The sequence below is a fragment of the Acanthopagrus latus genome, chromosome 8, assembly GCF_904848185.1.
Source record: "Acanthopagrus latus isolate v.2019 chromosome 8, fAcaLat1.1, whole genome shotgun sequence".
NCBI classification, from domain to species: Eukaryota; Metazoa; Chordata; class Actinopteri; order Spariformes; family Sparidae; genus Acanthopagrus; species Acanthopagrus latus.
This window is the reverse complement of record NC_051046.1, coordinates 1539289-1556778: the sequence shown is the minus strand read 5'-3', so window position 1 is coordinate 1556778 and position 17490 is coordinate 1539289. Positions and strand designations below refer to the sequence as shown.

Here is a 17490-nt window from a genome sequence, read left to right as displayed (position 1 = left end):
CGGGCCGGTCACATGGTTCATGTAGCCTCAATAGTTCCACAACACAGGCGGCTGTCATGTTCTTCTATGGGTCAGACAGCAGAGATCGCATTATTGAACGGTAAATATTAGGAAAAAACATGCCCAAGTACTTTTTCAGCTGTTGTTGCATTATTGCATTTATCTTACTGTCAGTTTTTCATTTTGAGGGGCAACAAGAACAAGAAGCTGTATTACTTAGATAAGTTTGACATTTCTGGAGGGAAAAGCTTCGTGTTCATGTTTAACTTTTCCTTTCATTATCATTCATCTGATGATAGACGTCTGGGCCGTATTATTGATTCCTGTGATTTGGCTGATAAATTCTGATTGAGCCATTAGTTTTCCCTCATGGCAGCACTAACAGGTCGGCTGTGGTCCGTCCAGCATCCAGCTCACTGCTTCTGATGACAGTGGCCACAAGGTGAAACATGAATATGTTCAGATGAAGAATATCATTTTAAGGTTAAACCATACACATATTATCAAGACTATTAAACAATAAATAGAAACTAATTTACGCTTGTTTTTCTCAATGATGATCATTACTGCAGGACTGTACTGCGCTCAGTAATCGACTCGCAGGGCTTCCCCACAACAAGGAGGGTTAGGGTGACCTCTCAGGTGACATTTGTTTATCTTTTCTGACAAATCCAGCAACGATATCAACTGTTTGATGAACTGAAATATGTGCTGGGACCCTGTTTGTAATGTTGCTGAAGTTTGGTGCTGTTCTGATTATTATTTGTGGCTTTTTGATGGTGATTTATATTTGGACCCATTTACTGCAGCGTATTGTTGACGTGTGGTCATTTTTGAGGAAGCTAAAACTACGTAAGCTAGCGGGGTCGAGGGGTCCTACTCTGTGTCAGACTGTGTTAGAACATGGATTAAACTTACTCCAGAATATCCCTTTAAACAATGACAGACAACAAGGATGTGTGCTTGTGTGTGTGAGTGTGTGTGTGTGTGTGTGTGTGTGTGAGTGTGTGTGTGTGTGTTTCGCTGTTCTAAAGTTTACAAATAATAAAATCCAAGTTACATGAAATGATCCAAAATACTGTAAATGTACTTTTTCCCCCTTTTGATGTAATAAAGCCAGAATGATTCTGGTTCTGTGTGTTTTCAGTCTCCATCAGTTGAACTCTGCTGTCAGTCGTCTGTTCAGTGAGGACGAGTCGTTCTATATTTAAGGTCGACGTCTCAGTTTGGGTTCATGTGATGTTGTTGACTGAAGAACTGAATCTCTCTCTGCTGTTTCTCTCTTCATAAAATATCCACACAATGAATAAAGACAGTGGATGAAATGAAAATGGAAACAAAGTTACTAATAACACAACAAAAAGTAAAACTTAATGTTGAGGACTGAAACATGATTTACTTGCTCGTGTTCATACTTCAGTGTGAAACACTCCTCTGAGTCACATGAACCAACAGCATTCAGCAGAGACAAAGCTCCGCCCACATCTGACTCACCTGAGACAAACCAGGAAACAGTTTGTGTGTGTGTGTGTGTGTGTGTGTGTGTGTGTGTCTCTTTAGTACAGAACCACAGACAGACGATCAGATCCACCTTCAGACTGAACTAACAACGTCCTCTGAGTGAGTTCATCTACAGGAGAGAGGAGGAGGAAACTACAACACTGCAGACGCTCCACACACTGAAGGTGAGTCCGACCAGAACCAGAACTGAAAGTAAACTTCAGTGAAGTGAAGGAGGAAGTGGAGCTGTGACTGACTGTACTGTCTGCTGTCTTCACAGCGTCACTCAGAGACAAAATGGCTTCCAGGTTAGAGGAGGATCTCTGCTGTCCGGTGTGTCATGATGTCTTCAGAGAGCCTGTCGTTCTGTCATGTAGCCACAGCTTCTGTAAAGACTGTCTGCAGAGCTGCTGGACAGAGAGACGAACACGGGAGTGTCCAGTCTGTAAGAGAAGATCTTCAAAGGGTCATCCACCTTTAAACCTGGTGTTAAAGAACCTGTGTGAGAGCTTCTTACAGGACAGAGATCAGAGAGCTTCAGAGGATCTCTGCAGTCGGCACTCTGAGAAACTCAAACTCTTCTGTCTGGACCATCAGCAGCCGGTGTGTGTCGTCTGCAGAGACTCAGAACAACACACCAACCACAGATTCAGACCCATCGATGAAGCTGCACGACAACACAAGAAGGAACTTCAGGAAACTCTGGAGCCTTTAAAGAAGAAGTTAAAGGTTTGTGAAGAAGTTAAAGTGAAGTTTGATCAGACAGCAGAACACATGAAGGTCCAGGCCCGACACACACAGAGGCAGATTAAGGATCAGTTTAAGAAGCTGCACCAGTTTCTAGCAGAGGAAGAGGAGGCCAGGATGGCTGCACTGAGGGAGGAAGAGGAGCAGAAGAGTCAGATGATGAAGGAGAAGATGGAGGCTCTGAGCAGAGAGATAGCAGCTCTTTCACACACAGTCAGAGCCACAGAGGAGCAGCTGAGAGCTGAAGACGTCTCATTCCTGCACAACTACAAGGCTGCAGTGGAAAGAGTCCAGCAGCGCCCCCTGCTGGAGGATCCACAGCTGCCCTCAGGAGCTCTGATAGACCAGGCCAAACACCTGGGCAACCTGAGCTTCAACATCTGGAACAAGATGAAGGACATGGTCTCCTACACTCCTGTGGTTCTGGACCCAAACACTGCTCATCCAGAACTCATCCTGTCTGAAGATCTGAGCAGTGTGAGAGGAGGACAGAGACAGAAGCTTCCTGATAATCCGGAGAGGTTTGATTACCACTGCTTTGTCCTGGGATCTGAGGGCTTTAACTCAGGGACTCACAGCTGGGACGTCGAGGTTGGAGACAGTACATACTGGATACTGGGTGTGTTAGCAGAGTCTGTCCAGAGGAAGAGACTCATACAGTCTGGATTATGGAGAATAATGTTATACGAAGGTAAATACTCAGTGCGGTCACCACCAGCTCCATCCACTGATCTCGTCGTGCAGAAGAAGCTCCAGAGGATCAGAGTGAATCTGGACTGGAACAGAGGAAAGCTGTCGTTCTCTGATCCTGATACTAACACACACCTACACACCTTCACACACACTTTCACTCAGAGGATGTTTCCATACATTTACACTTGGCATGAAGTGAAGATATCACCTCTGAAGGTGTGTGTGACAGTGGAACAGAGCAGGTAAAGAAGTATTTCATCTGTGGAAAGACTTAAATAAAACTTTCTCTCTCTGCAGTAGAAAGACAAATATTTTTTAACTTGATGCAACATGAGCAGAGAAAACAGAGTAAAAGGACTGTGGTGTTCACTTCTGCTCAAAAGGTAGAAAGACTACAACACCGCTGTTGTTCCAATCATCTGCCCCCTCAGGTGGTTGCCAGTTTGAGCACTAGCTAGCTGCTAACACTAGCTAGCTAACGTTAACATTTTTTCCCAACAAACTGGCAGCTACCAAACTGTTGATCAGTGACGACACACAGACACCATGAGATACAAACGGTGTGTTACTATTGGCTGACAGGCCTTGTTAGATTTTCTTTTTTTCTTTTGGCAAATACAACTTTGACTTGACTGAGTGAAGGCTTGATGTTTTCCTCCACACTCTGCATCTGAACATGTAAAATGAGTGACGGTCTCTCTTACTGTATTCTAATTGTTTTCATCCAAACTGTGTTTCTGGTCAAAATGACCAGTGAACCTCTGATGGTGTTTGATGACAGGACAGAACAACGTCCTCGTCCTAATGAGTTAAAACATGTAAACACTGCGGTTCTTCAAAGTGTCTGTGTGACGATTCAGACCTGAGCTGCAGCATCACAGGTCGTCCTCCAGGTCAGACGGGTGCTGCTTTATCTGCAAACACAGAGGAAGAGGTTGTTAACGAGGCAGTGGGTCCTCGTTAACACAGCCTCCACTTCCTCATCATCATCATCATCATCATCATCATCATCATCATCACTACACTGCTGCACACACATATTTCCAATTCCTGTTCTTACATCACATTTAGTTGCACACACAATCAGATGGCAATTATTCACACACACACACATTTCCTGTCAGAGGAACAATGCAGTAGATTACGGGCCGGTCTGTTCACTGCCTCCGCTCAGATTAATGAGGCAGCCTCGCTCTGTCAGGCAGGTAGGAATCCTGCAGGCTGATTCTATATCATTATGTTTCCCTGTAAAGAAACAGAAACACTGAAAGCACCGTTTCTCAGAGCGGCTGATCTGCCTCACACTGATGAGGTGCTGAATAAAATGACCTGCGAGGTGACAGTAAACACACCAGGAGTCTGAGACAAGGGACAGACTGAGGCAGGTCAAGAGTCTGTCTGCTTATTAGTGTGAATGCTAAAGGCACACTATTGTTCTTCTTTTTTTAAGTTTTTCATGATTCCATACACACTTCTTCTCTACAGTTTTTGTGCTACAGAAACCATTCAAGTATCAAAATGTGCAGCTTTTTAAGGACATTACTGCTTGTATTTTTCTTTTTTCTATCTTTTATACTTTTTGAAATATTAAGCTTTTCATGCAAAATTTTGCCCATTCATCCTTTTTTTTCAAATTTCATTCAGCTATAACTTCAGCAACTTCAGCTATTGAAACCATTCAGCTATTAAAACGTTCAGCTTTTTAAGCTTTTCAGCCTTCTGCTTTTCAGCTTATCAACTTTTTCATAAATTCAGCTTTTTATGAAAAAAATTTAACATTGCCACAAATGGGAAAAGCTTCAAATCCTCTTCAAAAATCCTCGACTTTCAGCCTCTTCTTCTCCCTCCTGCTTTGAGCTAGACACACCATTCCAACTTTAAAAGAGTCACAAAACCTTGAACTACTTGCCTTGTATTCAGTTTTTAAAGATATTGTACGATTTTGGACTAATCACAGTTTTAGTTTGAAGAACTTTTAGCCCGTCTTCTGACTTTATAATGGGTGTGTATTGCGTGAGCTAGAGTGCGTGACATCATCAACTGCTGCACCCCAGAGTGTAGAGCAGCTCCAAAAGTGAGAAAAATATTCTCTTCAGCTTGATTTCGATCCAAAACCTTTTACTCAACATGGACAATGTATACATAGAAATGTAGGAAAACTTGTTGGCTTTCAGATGATGGTCTCATTTCAGATGTACGACTTACAGTTTTGGATGTGGAAGCCCTGGAGCAACAAGAAGTCACTAAGCCGCCCCATAAGCCGCAATGTTAATTTTGAGCCTAAATTTCTGGAAGACAGCAGACAGTACCTGATTTGTCTCTCGCGTTTGTGCCCTCATTTCTCACTTTCCAGAAATAAAAACAAGATCACCGAGTTCGGCTATGTCTCCCCTCACTCACCATATAGATATTTTGGCCCTAACAGTTACGGTTTTTTGTAAAATCGCAGGGGTTTGGGAGGCATTTTCCCATTCATTCTTATGGGGACAGCGTGTGTATCTGTAGAATGCGTGTGTATTGCGTCAGCTAGAGTGAGTGACACAATCACCTGATTGGAGAGCAGCTGGAACACTGGAGAGAGAATTCTCTCTTCAGCTGGATCTGAATCCAACATCTTTTACTTTACATAGACGATGCAGCCATTTTAAGCTCTTTCTGTCTTTGAAGTCTTTTCTCACCTATTTATGCTCTTTTTCCCCTCTTACTCTGCAACTTGTTAGCCTTTTCAGTCTTTTCTCACCTTTTTAAACTCTTTCAGATCTCTTATTCTACAGCTTTTTAGCTTTTTCTGATATTCATCTTTCTGCCTTTTCAACTCCTTCAACCATTCTGCTTCATGTTCAGATATGAAAATGTTCAACTTTTTAAGCTCTTTCTGCCTTTAACTTTTCAACTTTTCCATCTTTTCAGCAGTACATTCAGCAGATTTCCCTTCGGCCTTCAGCATTCACAATGTATTTTCGCAGGAAATACAAATTTTTCTAGTTGTGACAGTTTCTACTGTCAGCAGAGTGCGTCGCCCTCCTGATGAGGCGACAGGAGCTGGTGTTAATAACAGATTATCCTCTAGAGGGCAGTATTACATTACAATAGGGGCCAGTTGTGGAGGTGCTGGTTGCAGTGCACAACATATTTACCCTGTGGGAGCAGTAGAGGTGTATATTTACCCTGTGGGGGCAGTACAGGTGTATATTTACCCTGTGGGGGCAGTACAGGGGTATATTTACCCTGTGGGAGCAGTAGAGGTGTATATTTACCCTGTGGGTGTAGCTGTGGGGGCAGTACAGGTGTATATTTACCCTGCGGGGGCAGTACAGGTGTATATTTACCCTGTGGGTGTAGCTGTGGGGGTAGTACAGGTGTATATTTACCCTGTGGGTGTAGCTGTGGGGGTAGTACAGGTGTATATTTACCCTGTGGGTGTAGCTGTGGGGGTAGTACAGGTGTATATTTACCCTGTGGGTGTAGCTGTGGGGGTAGTACAGGTGTATATTTACCCTGTGGGTGTAGCTGTGGGGGTAGTAGCTCTGGTAGTGCAGCGGCTCGTCCTCGCTGGCCTCTCCTGGTTCAGGACTTTCTCTCTCCAGACTGCTGACTGAACCTCGGTGAGGAGACACACTGGGCTCTCTGCTCTGAGGACACTCTGACACACACACACACACACACACACACACACACACACACACACACACACACACACACACATACACACACACACACACACACACACACACATACATACACACACACACAGTTGTGCATTTAACTCTTAGTTGAGTAAATGTACTCAGTTACTTTTCTCTGCTGGTTCTCAGTTTTCTAATATTAATGTTTGAAAATATTCATCTAAAGAAATGGAGACCGTCAACGTGTCACGTCGGATAATTTCCTCATCTTTTTATCCTCACAGGGAAATTTTCTTCTTACAAGGTAGACACACACACACACACACACACACACACACACACACACACACTGAGTTGGTCGACGACAAGATAACTGCTGAGCGCTGAAGGGGAGCTTATGAAAGGTTATGAGGCTGGTGTTTATCGCTGTTTACCTCACTGTCATAATCCACGCTCCGCTGGCGGCAGTTTTGTCATTGAACCATTACTCACAGATGCGGCGTGATAGCAGATCACATCTGATGGTAAACAAACCGACTCTCTCTGCATCGCCGCTCCCTCACAGATCATTTGCAATAATAAACTTCAGCTCATGGTTCAGTCGCTCTCCGGGTGGATCAAACCCGGATCAGACTGATGCGTGTGGCCGATAATGTTCCTGTTAATAAAAATGGGACGTGGACCGAGTCGGTCTCATCCACCTGTGATCCACTCTGACAGATTACATGTTCGTTAGCACTTATCATCTGTGGGAAGCCTCTGGTGTGTGTTACCCATGATCTTGAGATCTTGGAGACACGATTAGACGATTGACTGAAAATTAATTGGTAACTACTTTGTAATTATTAAAGGACCAGTCTGTAGTTTTGGGGGTTTTATATGTGGCGGACCCCGCCGCTTCAAACCTTATTTTCCTCTGAGAACAGCTCGTTTATACACTGATGGAAGAAACTGTGTTATTACCTAATTAATATTTTAAATATTAAGTGTAAAGTGTCGCCGAATGTTCTGTCAACAGAATGAGAGGTATTTGTGTAAAATCTCAAAAGATCCCTTAAGGAACGTTTCATAGAGGTTCTGCAAAGGTTTATTCACAATAACCTTCTGAGAACCACTCAGAAAATGTTCCCTAAAGGTTTTCTGTAGGTTACACACAGAACCTTTAGAGAACCCTCAGGAAACACTATCTAAAGGTTTGCTGAAGGTTGTACAAAATATCCTTTCGAGCCTGGGGGAACGTTCTCTGAAGGTTTGCGAAGCTCACACAACAAACCCTCAGAGAAAGAACGTTCTTTAAAAGGGAACCCTCGGGGAACGTTCCCTGGGGGTTACTGTTTGCTGGGACATGATTAAATCATTTTGCTTGTTCCAAACGTTTTTGGCTTCACGCGCTGCAGAGTACCGGAGGAACGGACCGGGTTTACCTCTGACGCTGTATCCATCAGATGTGATCTCAGAAAACACGCCGTCGTTTTGACTTTACCTTGTACAAATATCCTCACGATAGGTTGCACATGATGAGACAAAGACATTCTCACACACGGTTCAGTAACACAAGCCTCACGTCTTTGTCCCATAACTTTGGATGGCTGAATTCAGGCTGACACAGACCTGAAGCGAACTTGTTTGTCGATGTCTGTCTGATTTTATAAGACGGCTAAATAGTTGCGAGGTGAAGCGAGGTGTCTCTACCTGAGCAGTCCTTCCTCTGTCTGTCCATCTTGTCTACACAGTCCAACAGACCGTCGATCTGAACCTTGATCACCGTCAGCTCCCTCTTTATGGCAAGTAGCTCCGCCATCTTCACTGCAGAGAGACATGGAGCATGAGGTGAATATATGAACACAATGATGCACAGTGTTGTCAAGCTGACTGACTGTGTGCAGCTCGCCTTCCTGGTTTCGGCTCCGTTGTTCAGTCGACTGCTGAGCTGCGTCAATCAGCAAATAGGTTGAAACACAAACAAAGAAAGGACAGTCGCTGAGTCTGTTGCTGCAGCATCCATGATTTCACTAATTTAGCAAAGTTTCTCCTTATTTTCCTCCTCCACCGCTTCACAAGTGCCATCTGCATCTTTAATCAGATCGAGACAGAGGAGACATGAGCTGAAGCAACAGTCGGCCAGCTATCCTATATCGGTTTAGTGCGTCTGGACCTTTAGATCAGGAAAAGAGAGAAACAGGTACGCTGTCTGAACTAAGACAGCGTACGGTTGTATATTTTTGTTCAGGTTTTATAGATATTAAGTCCGGCCTTCATACATCGTCCAGCTGAAACTACAGGAAGTTATCAGACTATCAGTTTTCAAGGTACAAATTCAAATCTGATGTAACTTAAGTCATGTTATGAATGTGACGTAAATAAAAAAAAAACTGACTTCCTCCTTTGCTGCTGTTGATACTGTGAGTTCATTTAAAAAAATAAAATAAAATTACAAAATGCCCCTTTAACACTCCAGCTTAACAACGATTGAATGACTCAAATGTTTGTGTTTGTCCACTTCCTGTTCCAGCGTCACGCAGCGACACAGTCAGCTCCATAAAGAAGATGAATAAACCCCAGAACAACACGGACTAATGACGCTGGTGTGTTCTCGGAGGATTTCTCCCTCCATAAGTTGGCTGAAAGCGCACTTGAACATCGGTTTGGACCGGAGTCTGGCTTTACAGCTCCGTGCAGATGCAAATGTCATCCAGTGACCCCTGCAGTCATCAAGCCTGTAGTCCTGCACCATCAATTACTCTCCGTGCTGCACTCCCACCTCCTTCCACCGCAGGAGCCCTCGCCCTCGCTGTGCTCTGTAATGGACCGCCGGCGCCGCCAACAGCTCACCAAACGACCCTGAAAACTACTTCACTCCTGAAAGCTTTTCGACCTCGGAAGCTTGCAAAGGCAATCTAATTTTCTTGTGATGGGGCGAAGTAAAAACTATTAAGGCTTGTAATAAACTAGTATAAACAATTCTTATTTGCCATGCACTATTAACTCAGTCTAATTGCGAGCGCTGATAGGCTCGGCTGGGTTATAGCAGGAAGGAGAGCCCTGCGGTACAGAAGCCTTTAATGAAGAGACCATCTGGTGCCCCCCCACCCGTCTCCTCTCCAGCACCCCGGGGCCCGAACACCAAGACGAGCCATCACACAGGCTCAGATAACACGAACAGGGTTTAGGAAAGATCCACTGAGCGCTCACGTCAGCTGCAGATTTAGAGATTTACAAAATATCACTCCTACAAATGTGAATAAATGAATAAAATAAGATAAATACAGTCGAGTCGAGGCGGCTGCGTGAGCTCGAAATTTAAAAGCCTTTAATTGGAGGAAGGTTGAGGCCTGAATCACCCTCTGCCATCGCAGGGTGTCCGTGTCTCTGCCCTCTCTGGTTAAAAGCTTTTAAATATTCAAACTGCCTGAGCTGGTTCTGACACTCTCTCAGTAAAACATCTACACGTTCGTCGGGTTCTGTTTGTCCTTTGTACTCGGCAGCGCCGCGGTCGTAAACTGTGACTGTAAATGTACTTGATTCAACGATCGTGTGGATCTCAGTGGACAGATAAAACTGCACTGCTTGTAAACACTCCTCACAAACGAAAGGAATTAAATGAAAATCGTAACATGCTGGTTCAAAACTGTCAGCTGAGAGCTTCGACTGATTCTGATTCATGATCATTAACTGAATATTTCTTCAGGGCAGAGACTGAGGGGATGATGCATTTTATCAAAAGGGTTCAAGAACAGAACAGCTTATTTTGGAAATGGAAATTTTCAGGTGCTTTATCAAAATTTAAGTTCTGGCAGCATTGCTGCAGCTGATGCTTTATGTACATTCTGCTGTTAATACTTCTGTACTTTTACTTCTATAGTAAGTTACAGCAGCAGAGGGAGGATTTGTCACACAGGTCTCGTCTTTGTGGTGGAGTATTTTTACACTGTGACAGTAAAATGTGCCGGGTCAGTTTCTCTGTCGATGGCCGTCAGTCAGCAAACCGACAAACTAAACACAGAGCACAGAGTCTCTGAGGGCGGCGGCAAAAAGTGAACAAATTCATGAAACTTAATATTAGTTTGTGTGATATTCTGTTCATTCTAGTTCTATAGACGTCACCAGAGTGAAGAAAGTCTCTGATACTCAAATATTTCCGAGGAAGGAGCTCCGGACTCTCTGCAGCGACTCTGCAGGCTCTTACATTTGCTGTCAGACGAGGAGGCGAGTGTGTTGTTGTTCCTGCCGGTCGCTCGGCTGCTCTTCATCCTCAGAGCTGCTGTGGAGGAGGAAGAGGAGGAGGATGATGACTGACGGGGCCGTTTAATAGGACTGGGATCCACCGGGACCGAGGAGGGGACGCGCTGGTAGTCAACCACCCTGCAAAACACACACACACACACACACACACACACACACACACACACACACACACACACTTAAGCTTTAAACAGTCCCATGATGCACCACTGCCCGAGGCTCTGGCGTGCTGCTGCTCGTTTGTGTCTTGACTGTTTTATTACCGTAATGAAGTGGAGGGTAATTTATGTCATGAACAGATTTAATCGTTATGTTCGTAGCAAACTGAGGAGCAGTTTGTTCTGCGAGGTAATTTATACAAAAAAATACAAACATTTTAAAAATAAACCAGTTCAGAAGTCCAGCAGCTTCAAACCACCTCAACAAATCATCCACAGGCGTTTACAGAGGAGGAAGGTCCCATTTTTCACGTCATTTTACAATCTGCACACAAATTACCAATAAAAAGGTGATTAATACCTGTAATCTGTTATCAATGTAACATTTCCCAGAGTATTTACATTCAACTGGTGGTGGCACATTTACAAAAAGAGCAAGTTTAAGGTGTTTGTTTTGTTTGAGTAAAAACCAGATCTGGTATGATGGATATTACACCAGCAAACATTTATTTCTCTCATGGATTGATGTGATGATTATTTTCTCAATTTGGCGATCAATAATTCAGTGTAAGAAATGTCCGATGTCTTCAGATTGTTGTGTTTTCTCAGTAAGACATTCAGGTCACAGTGCTGCCACAGACAGAGTGCAGGATGGATGAACACAAAGTTGGTTTTGGTCTTTTATTGTGATCTGATATTAAGTATAATAATAAAACATAAACCAGCTGCAGCTTCGTCCTTTAAAGGCCGACAGACGAGTCTGAACGCAGCTCCTCTGCGTGAAGGACGTTCTTCATCCTCCAACCTGCTAACCTCCAAAGGAAAATACCCCTTAATTCTTATGAAAGTATTAAAATGATCTATAAGGGGATTAATTGGGAATGAAAGCTCCAACATTGTGATGTAGCTGCCGCTGAAAGTCAACTGAAAGTGAATTTGGTCTTAAACCTACAGCACAGCTGTTCCTGCGCTCGAGGTGAGCTGAAAACTTTATGAAGGACGGAGCAATTTATCTTATAACAACAGATCAGAACTGATTTCATTTCATCAAATGATCCCACATTCCCTCTATTTTTTCCTAACGGGCTGCTCGTCGTGTTTTCTCCGGCGGTGGTTGCGGTCTGATAGAGTGCGTTGTGCTGCGGGTGAGAGCTGACTGACAGCTCCAATTTGATGCAGAGAGCGATAGAGGAGGCGACGGGGAGGACGACGAGCAGCCTTTCCTCTCCCTGTCAACCTCTGCTGTCTATCACAGCAGCCATCTACAGCTGGAGGAGGATTGACTGCATGAGGAACATGAATCCACTTCATCTCTTTCACTCACACACACACAAATAAACATGAATAAACACACACCGGCCTGCACCCACTCAGTTCCTTTCAATGGCTGTTTTAATGGCATGGATAAACGCATGTGCACCTGAAAGACCTGAAGGAAAAAACGATATCACGTGTCGCAAAGAACATGTAATAATGTTTGGAGGATTTTCATGTTTCACCTGAATGAAAGGCTGCAGGCGTGACTGCAGAAATCCTCCACGTCTCCTCGCTTTTGTTGACGAGATCAAATCTGGATCCAGTTTCCAACCTCATAAAACTGGAGTCAGAAGCCTCAGTACATGTTGTAACTGAGAACATTTACTCAAGAACATGATTTATATACAAATTTAATGTACTTTTACACTATTTAAGTATCCAAATTATGCAACTTTATAATTTTACTTTTACACCACAGCTCCAGTGAAAAACACAGCTGAGTTTGTCTGTGCAGGCAGCGTCATACGTTTATTGTAAGGCAGTGACCTCTGGTGGCCGTAGAAAGGATCACAGCAGCAAACGAGGAAGTCAGATGTCGTAGCACAAAAATCTACAAAGTCCACGTAGGGAGGAAGACAAACCAGACGCGGTTCATTAACGTTACACACATAACGTAACTTTAGCAATCTGTAAAATGTGGCAAAGAGTCACAGAACTGAAGTGAGTCTACTGAAGTTAGCATGCTAACCAGCTAGCCGTCCTGTCCCCTAATAACTCTCTGTACCATGAGAGGTGACGTCTGATCGTCTCGCAGTTTCAGCTGGAAAAAATAAACTCACAAACTGTCATGAAATAAATTACTCAAGAAAACTTCAACCCGACATCGTCTGAGTTCAGGTTTCTCTCTTCGACCAAACTGAGATGAGATAAATCACCTTGTTAACTAACTCAAAGGAAACTAAATCACACCAAAACAGTCTTGGTTTGTCGTTCCACATTCATCTTTGGTTTGGTCCAAATAAATCCTCGCTTCACTGAGCGAAACGCCATTTTCACCTGCTGCAGATGTCCGACTCTCTCCTGTCCCCACCTGCCTCGTCCTGTCATCCCTGGAGTCAAACTCTTGGTCAGAGCTGCTGTCAGTGTTAAACAACCTGCTGTCAAACTGATGTCAGTCTGTCTCGAGCTGAGCTTTGTTCGCCTGCAGTGATCTGAGTCTCCAGACAAACTCCACCGGCTCCACGGCTAACGGAGCCATGAGCTAACTAGCTAACGGTCGCTACCGTTGAATAACAGCCACATTCTACAAATGATTTTTAATCAAAGGGTCTGAGAACTTCAACCTCTGCTGGTTTTACAGAAACAAGCTAATCAGCTCTTTCTAATCAGTCCAACCTACACTACAACAAATACGGCTTTAACCAATGCAGAATTTACAAGAAGGCCCGAATAATTAAGAATTTGTCATCAACATCAAAAGTTTATAAGGTTTCTTCTCGCTTATCAATTCGCAAAATTGAACAATTTCCAAAGGGAGTCTGGAGACTTCCTGTTCCTGTTTGCTCTTCATCACCTTGATGTTTTTGACTTTACTTGATAAAGTATGTTGGTGCTCAGGTTTGCTGTCTGCTGCGGTGCAAAAATGTTCTCAAAATGTTGTTAATTATTGTTAATAACATGAATGTCGCTGTAAACTGACCCATCAGCACCGCTGACTCTGACTGAATCCCTGCGTCCTGGATCAGTTGGCAGAGTTACATTGAGGTCCAAAGTTCATTCTCATCCATGACTGGATCGCTCCACAGGGAACTGCAGAAGAAACGCTTGTTGTCACCTCGAACCTCTTGTCAAAAAAAGAGAGTTATTAAAATCTAAGTGTTCAAGTTCAGCTAAAGGTAAAAGAGAAGCTAAAAATACAGAATCTGCTCGTTCTGAGAGAACCGGAGATTCCTCTCATTAGTCCTAAACTTAAAGCCTGCAGGTCTGAAGGCACCTGAAAGATCTGACTTTATTTTTATCTCCTTCTCGTAGAGTTCAGTATTTTAATTTTTCACGTCTTGCGTCTGACTCTGGGAGCTCTGCAAGTGTCACACAGACGGTTGACTGCAGCGGCACAGCAGAGGATTAACATACCATCAGCAACTTTTTGTGATTTGTGAGGCGGTACGATCAGCACACACACATTCTGGCCTCCTGCTGTGTTTGTCCCCTGCAGTCTCAACACATCAGGATCACCGGCGAGTGTGCGAGTAAGTGTGTGTGTTGATGGAGGTGGGCTACTGTAGCCGCGCTAAGCTGATAATCCGCAGCCCCGGCAGATAAACACCTATAAATATTTACAGGACGGCGGTGTTGACACGGCTTTACATCCTTCACACAGAGCGAGGCGGCGCCGCTGTGGAGTTTCCCTCACACACATTCCTGCAGGCTTTTCAGACGACGCAGCGTGCATGAAATATTGTTTCGGTGCCGGCTGGAGGGGTCAAACTCTGTATTCTGTTATATCTGTTTTGCACAAAATAAAATTCGACATCCTCTAATCCCACAGACACTCAGTGACTGTGATGGGGTGAGTTTACCCTGCTGTGCACTGGTACGCTGCTTGTTTTGTTGGTTGTGTGTTGTGGAGTGTGACACTTAAAGAAGCCAGGTTTATGTTGGAGGAAGACGAGTACGTTCGCTGGACTCCTGTAGTTGGTTAAAAGCAGTGATACAACGGCGAGAAAATACTCTGTTACAAGTAAAAGCCCTGAATTCTTGAATCTATTCATCAGGCTGTCACAACAGTTATCACTTCGTACGATCAGTTCTTACATGTGGTCTACTTATAACACTTTTTAACTTCATTATCTCAAGAGGAAGATCTTTGTCTTTCAGTCAGTACAACAACAACAGACGGTGAAAAACACACAGCACAGAACCACTCGTGTCTGCTCCGCGAGGCCTGTTATCTTGGGCAGTTATGACTGAGGGGATCAGGTTTTTCCTGAAGCGAGCCCTTCTGCACCTCAGCGCTCCGAACCTCCGCCCGGAAGCCGCTGGAGTAAAGTGTGATGTCTTGTTCTACTGAAGCTGCAATGAGTTCAATGGCCGCTGCACTACGTGGCATCAGATTTAATGTTTGTCTGACACAAAAACAACTCGCTCAGGTTTAGCAGAAGAACTGTTAAAGTTAGACGTCCTTTGAACTTGTGGATCAAACTTGGGGAATGATCGTTTCTCTGACGTCTCACATTACGTCCTCCTTTGCTCCAGATGGAGTCATATCTCCTCCGGCCACTAGAGGGCCGCAACGTAAAGAAATGTCTGTCTGAAACAACTGATGGGGCCGAACTTTTCTACTTAAAGTTATAAGAAACTCATCAACACGTCAAATACTGAAGCTTGCGAGTCGGTCGTCATCCCAAATGATCTTACTGATGAAGTGGAGCTTTAAAGAGGAAGTTCGTTCTTTACATAATCACATGAACAAATGACAGATGCTGTAAAGTTTATACGTTAAACATGAGAATATTTAGTGGATATGCACGTTCACTCCTCTAAGGCTGTTTTTCATTTCAATACGTAGATATTTTTCACTCTACATTTTCATTTTATGATCTTGGCTTCTGAAGTACTCGCTTTCTTTTGCCTTCCCAGGTACGTCGTATAAAACAAAGCAACCGTCTCAGCGAGTAAAAACCTGATTCTGATTCTGAGATCTGAGATTTTGCTGCAGTAACTGAACCAGAACCAGAGCTGCAGAACACAAATGAATCAGCTCCTCTGTTGTGCGTGAGATGAGGGCATGTGTAAGGAAATGAGTGCTGAAAAGACAAAAAGGACGATGCAGACGAGTGAACAGAGGGGAGGAAGAAACTGAGCGGAGCGTTTATCTGAGCGGCTGCCGGCTGCCAACACACTCGTTTTTCATGCTGTCAGCCTCTTTTTCTTCTCTCTCGGTCCTCTCCTTCATCTTCTGTTTCTTCTCCTACAGCTAACATACAGTTATCCTCCTCCTCCTCCTCCTCCTCCTCCTCTTCCTCCTCCTCCTCCTCGGCGGCCCGTGGTGATCTGTGTTTCCAGCCTGTGTCGGGGCGGTCGGACACCTTCAGCCCACCACTGCTTCAAGCTTTTTGCATTTTAGTTAGCGCCTGTTCCTTTGAACCTTTCTCTGGGGAAAGTCAGGTGAGTCAGTGAGGTTGCTGTTTCTCTGACTCACCTTGTTTAAAACTCCTCGTCCTCCTGGATCTTCTTATATCTTCTACTTAATGTGTTACACAGTGAAATGTTCTTGTCCTTTCAATTTTCTTTTCAGTCATTTGGAAACTTATTTACAAGTTTAGTTTTCCACTGTTTCAGTTGTATCAGGCATTTATTCTCTTCCTCATTAAATACAGTTAGAAGTTTTATTACAACTGATGTAATAAAACAGTTCACGCCACTTAATTAAAATCATTTTTAGTGAAGCTGCGACTAAAGCTTGAATTATTCTCCTGCGTTGAATCTACAGTGTAGCTTGATGTTCTTCCTAGAAATGTAACTGCACGTCGCAGCAACGACTGCGATCAGTCATCTTGGTAATAAAACATTTTGCGCTAATACAAAGAATTATGACCTGTAGTTTCCCCAGTAAACACACCATCCTCTTCAGCTTTTGTACTCCTTCCTGACCAGCCGACTGCTGATCTTTTCAGGTTGTCGGTGGTCGTATTGAAGGGAACTATCTGTGAGGACGGCTGAGTGTTTCGGTGAACTGAGCAGTGGTTTTATTTAAAAACCTTTGTGTTGTTCTGCTCAGGTGCGTTCAGAGCAGCTGATGCAGGAGGAAATGCAGGCTGAGAGAGAGGAGATGATTTACAATCGTCCCGACGCTCGCTCGCACTGAATTGTCAAGTCTTTCACTCCAAATTGCCGTAGTGGCACATTTCCCCCGACACACGGCGGAAGAGTGTTTGTTGCTGTTTTTCCTCTGTAGTCTGGGACTTGCTGAGTCCTCTGTGTGCACAAATAAGAGCCGTGTCACCTTCAGTGCTGTCAGGTTGTTTTACAGGCTGTGAATAACAGCAGAGCTCCAATAAAAATGTGTTCAGAGCAGATTATTTTCTCTCTCGTGTTCGCTGATTTGTGAGCGGAGCTGCTGCCGAGAATAATGGAATTAACTGGAACTGAAACGAAGAACAAATGTAGTAAAACAAATCATGTTAGGAGGATGTTTCTTTGGTTTCTTTTTAATATTTTCTCTTTGATAGGATACGTCTTAATACAAACTACCTCGTAAATCAGGT

General features: G+C 43.8%; 2 protein-coding genes across 6 annotated transcripts in view; one reads left to right on the top strand and one right to left on the bottom strand.

Moving 5' to 3' along the window:
- The window catches only part of LOC119024255 (RNA-binding Raly-like protein), a 43543-nt gene that overhangs the window by 7205 nt on the left and 18848 nt on the right, over positions 1-17490 (bottom strand). For 4 of the 5 annotated variants that reach the window (XM_037106820.1, XM_037106822.1, XM_037106824.1 and 1 more), the window contains 4 exons: positions 10753-10928; positions 8259-8372; positions 6438-6583; positions 3803-3854 (listed from right to left, as the gene is read on the bottom strand). In XM_037106820.1, coding sequence (XP_036962715.1) covers positions 3816-3854; positions 6438-6583; positions 8259-8372; positions 10753-10928 — 475 coding nt within the window. In that variant the 3' untranslated portion in view covers positions 3803-3815. The remainder of the gene's footprint in view (positions 1-3802; positions 3855-6437; positions 6584-8258; positions 8373-10752; positions 10929-17490) is intronic. The other variant, XM_037106821.1, reaches the window with a different exon arrangement.
- LOC119024250 (nuclear factor 7, brain-like) lies at positions 1526-3323 on the top strand. The gene is made up of 2 exons (XM_037106813.1): positions 1526-1685; positions 1781-3323. Exon 2 carries the CDS (start codon positions 1798-1800, stop codon positions 3184-3186), a length of 1389 nt encoding a protein of 462 aa, XP_036962708.1. The 5' UTR covers positions 1526-1685; positions 1781-1797; the 3' UTR covers positions 3187-3323.

What these genes read in the sequence shown, in the direction of transcription:
- LOC119024250 (XM_037106813.1), top strand. Translation starts at nt 1,798, where the DNA reads ATGGCTTCCAGGTTAGAGGAGGATCTCTGCTGTCCGGTGTGTCATGAT.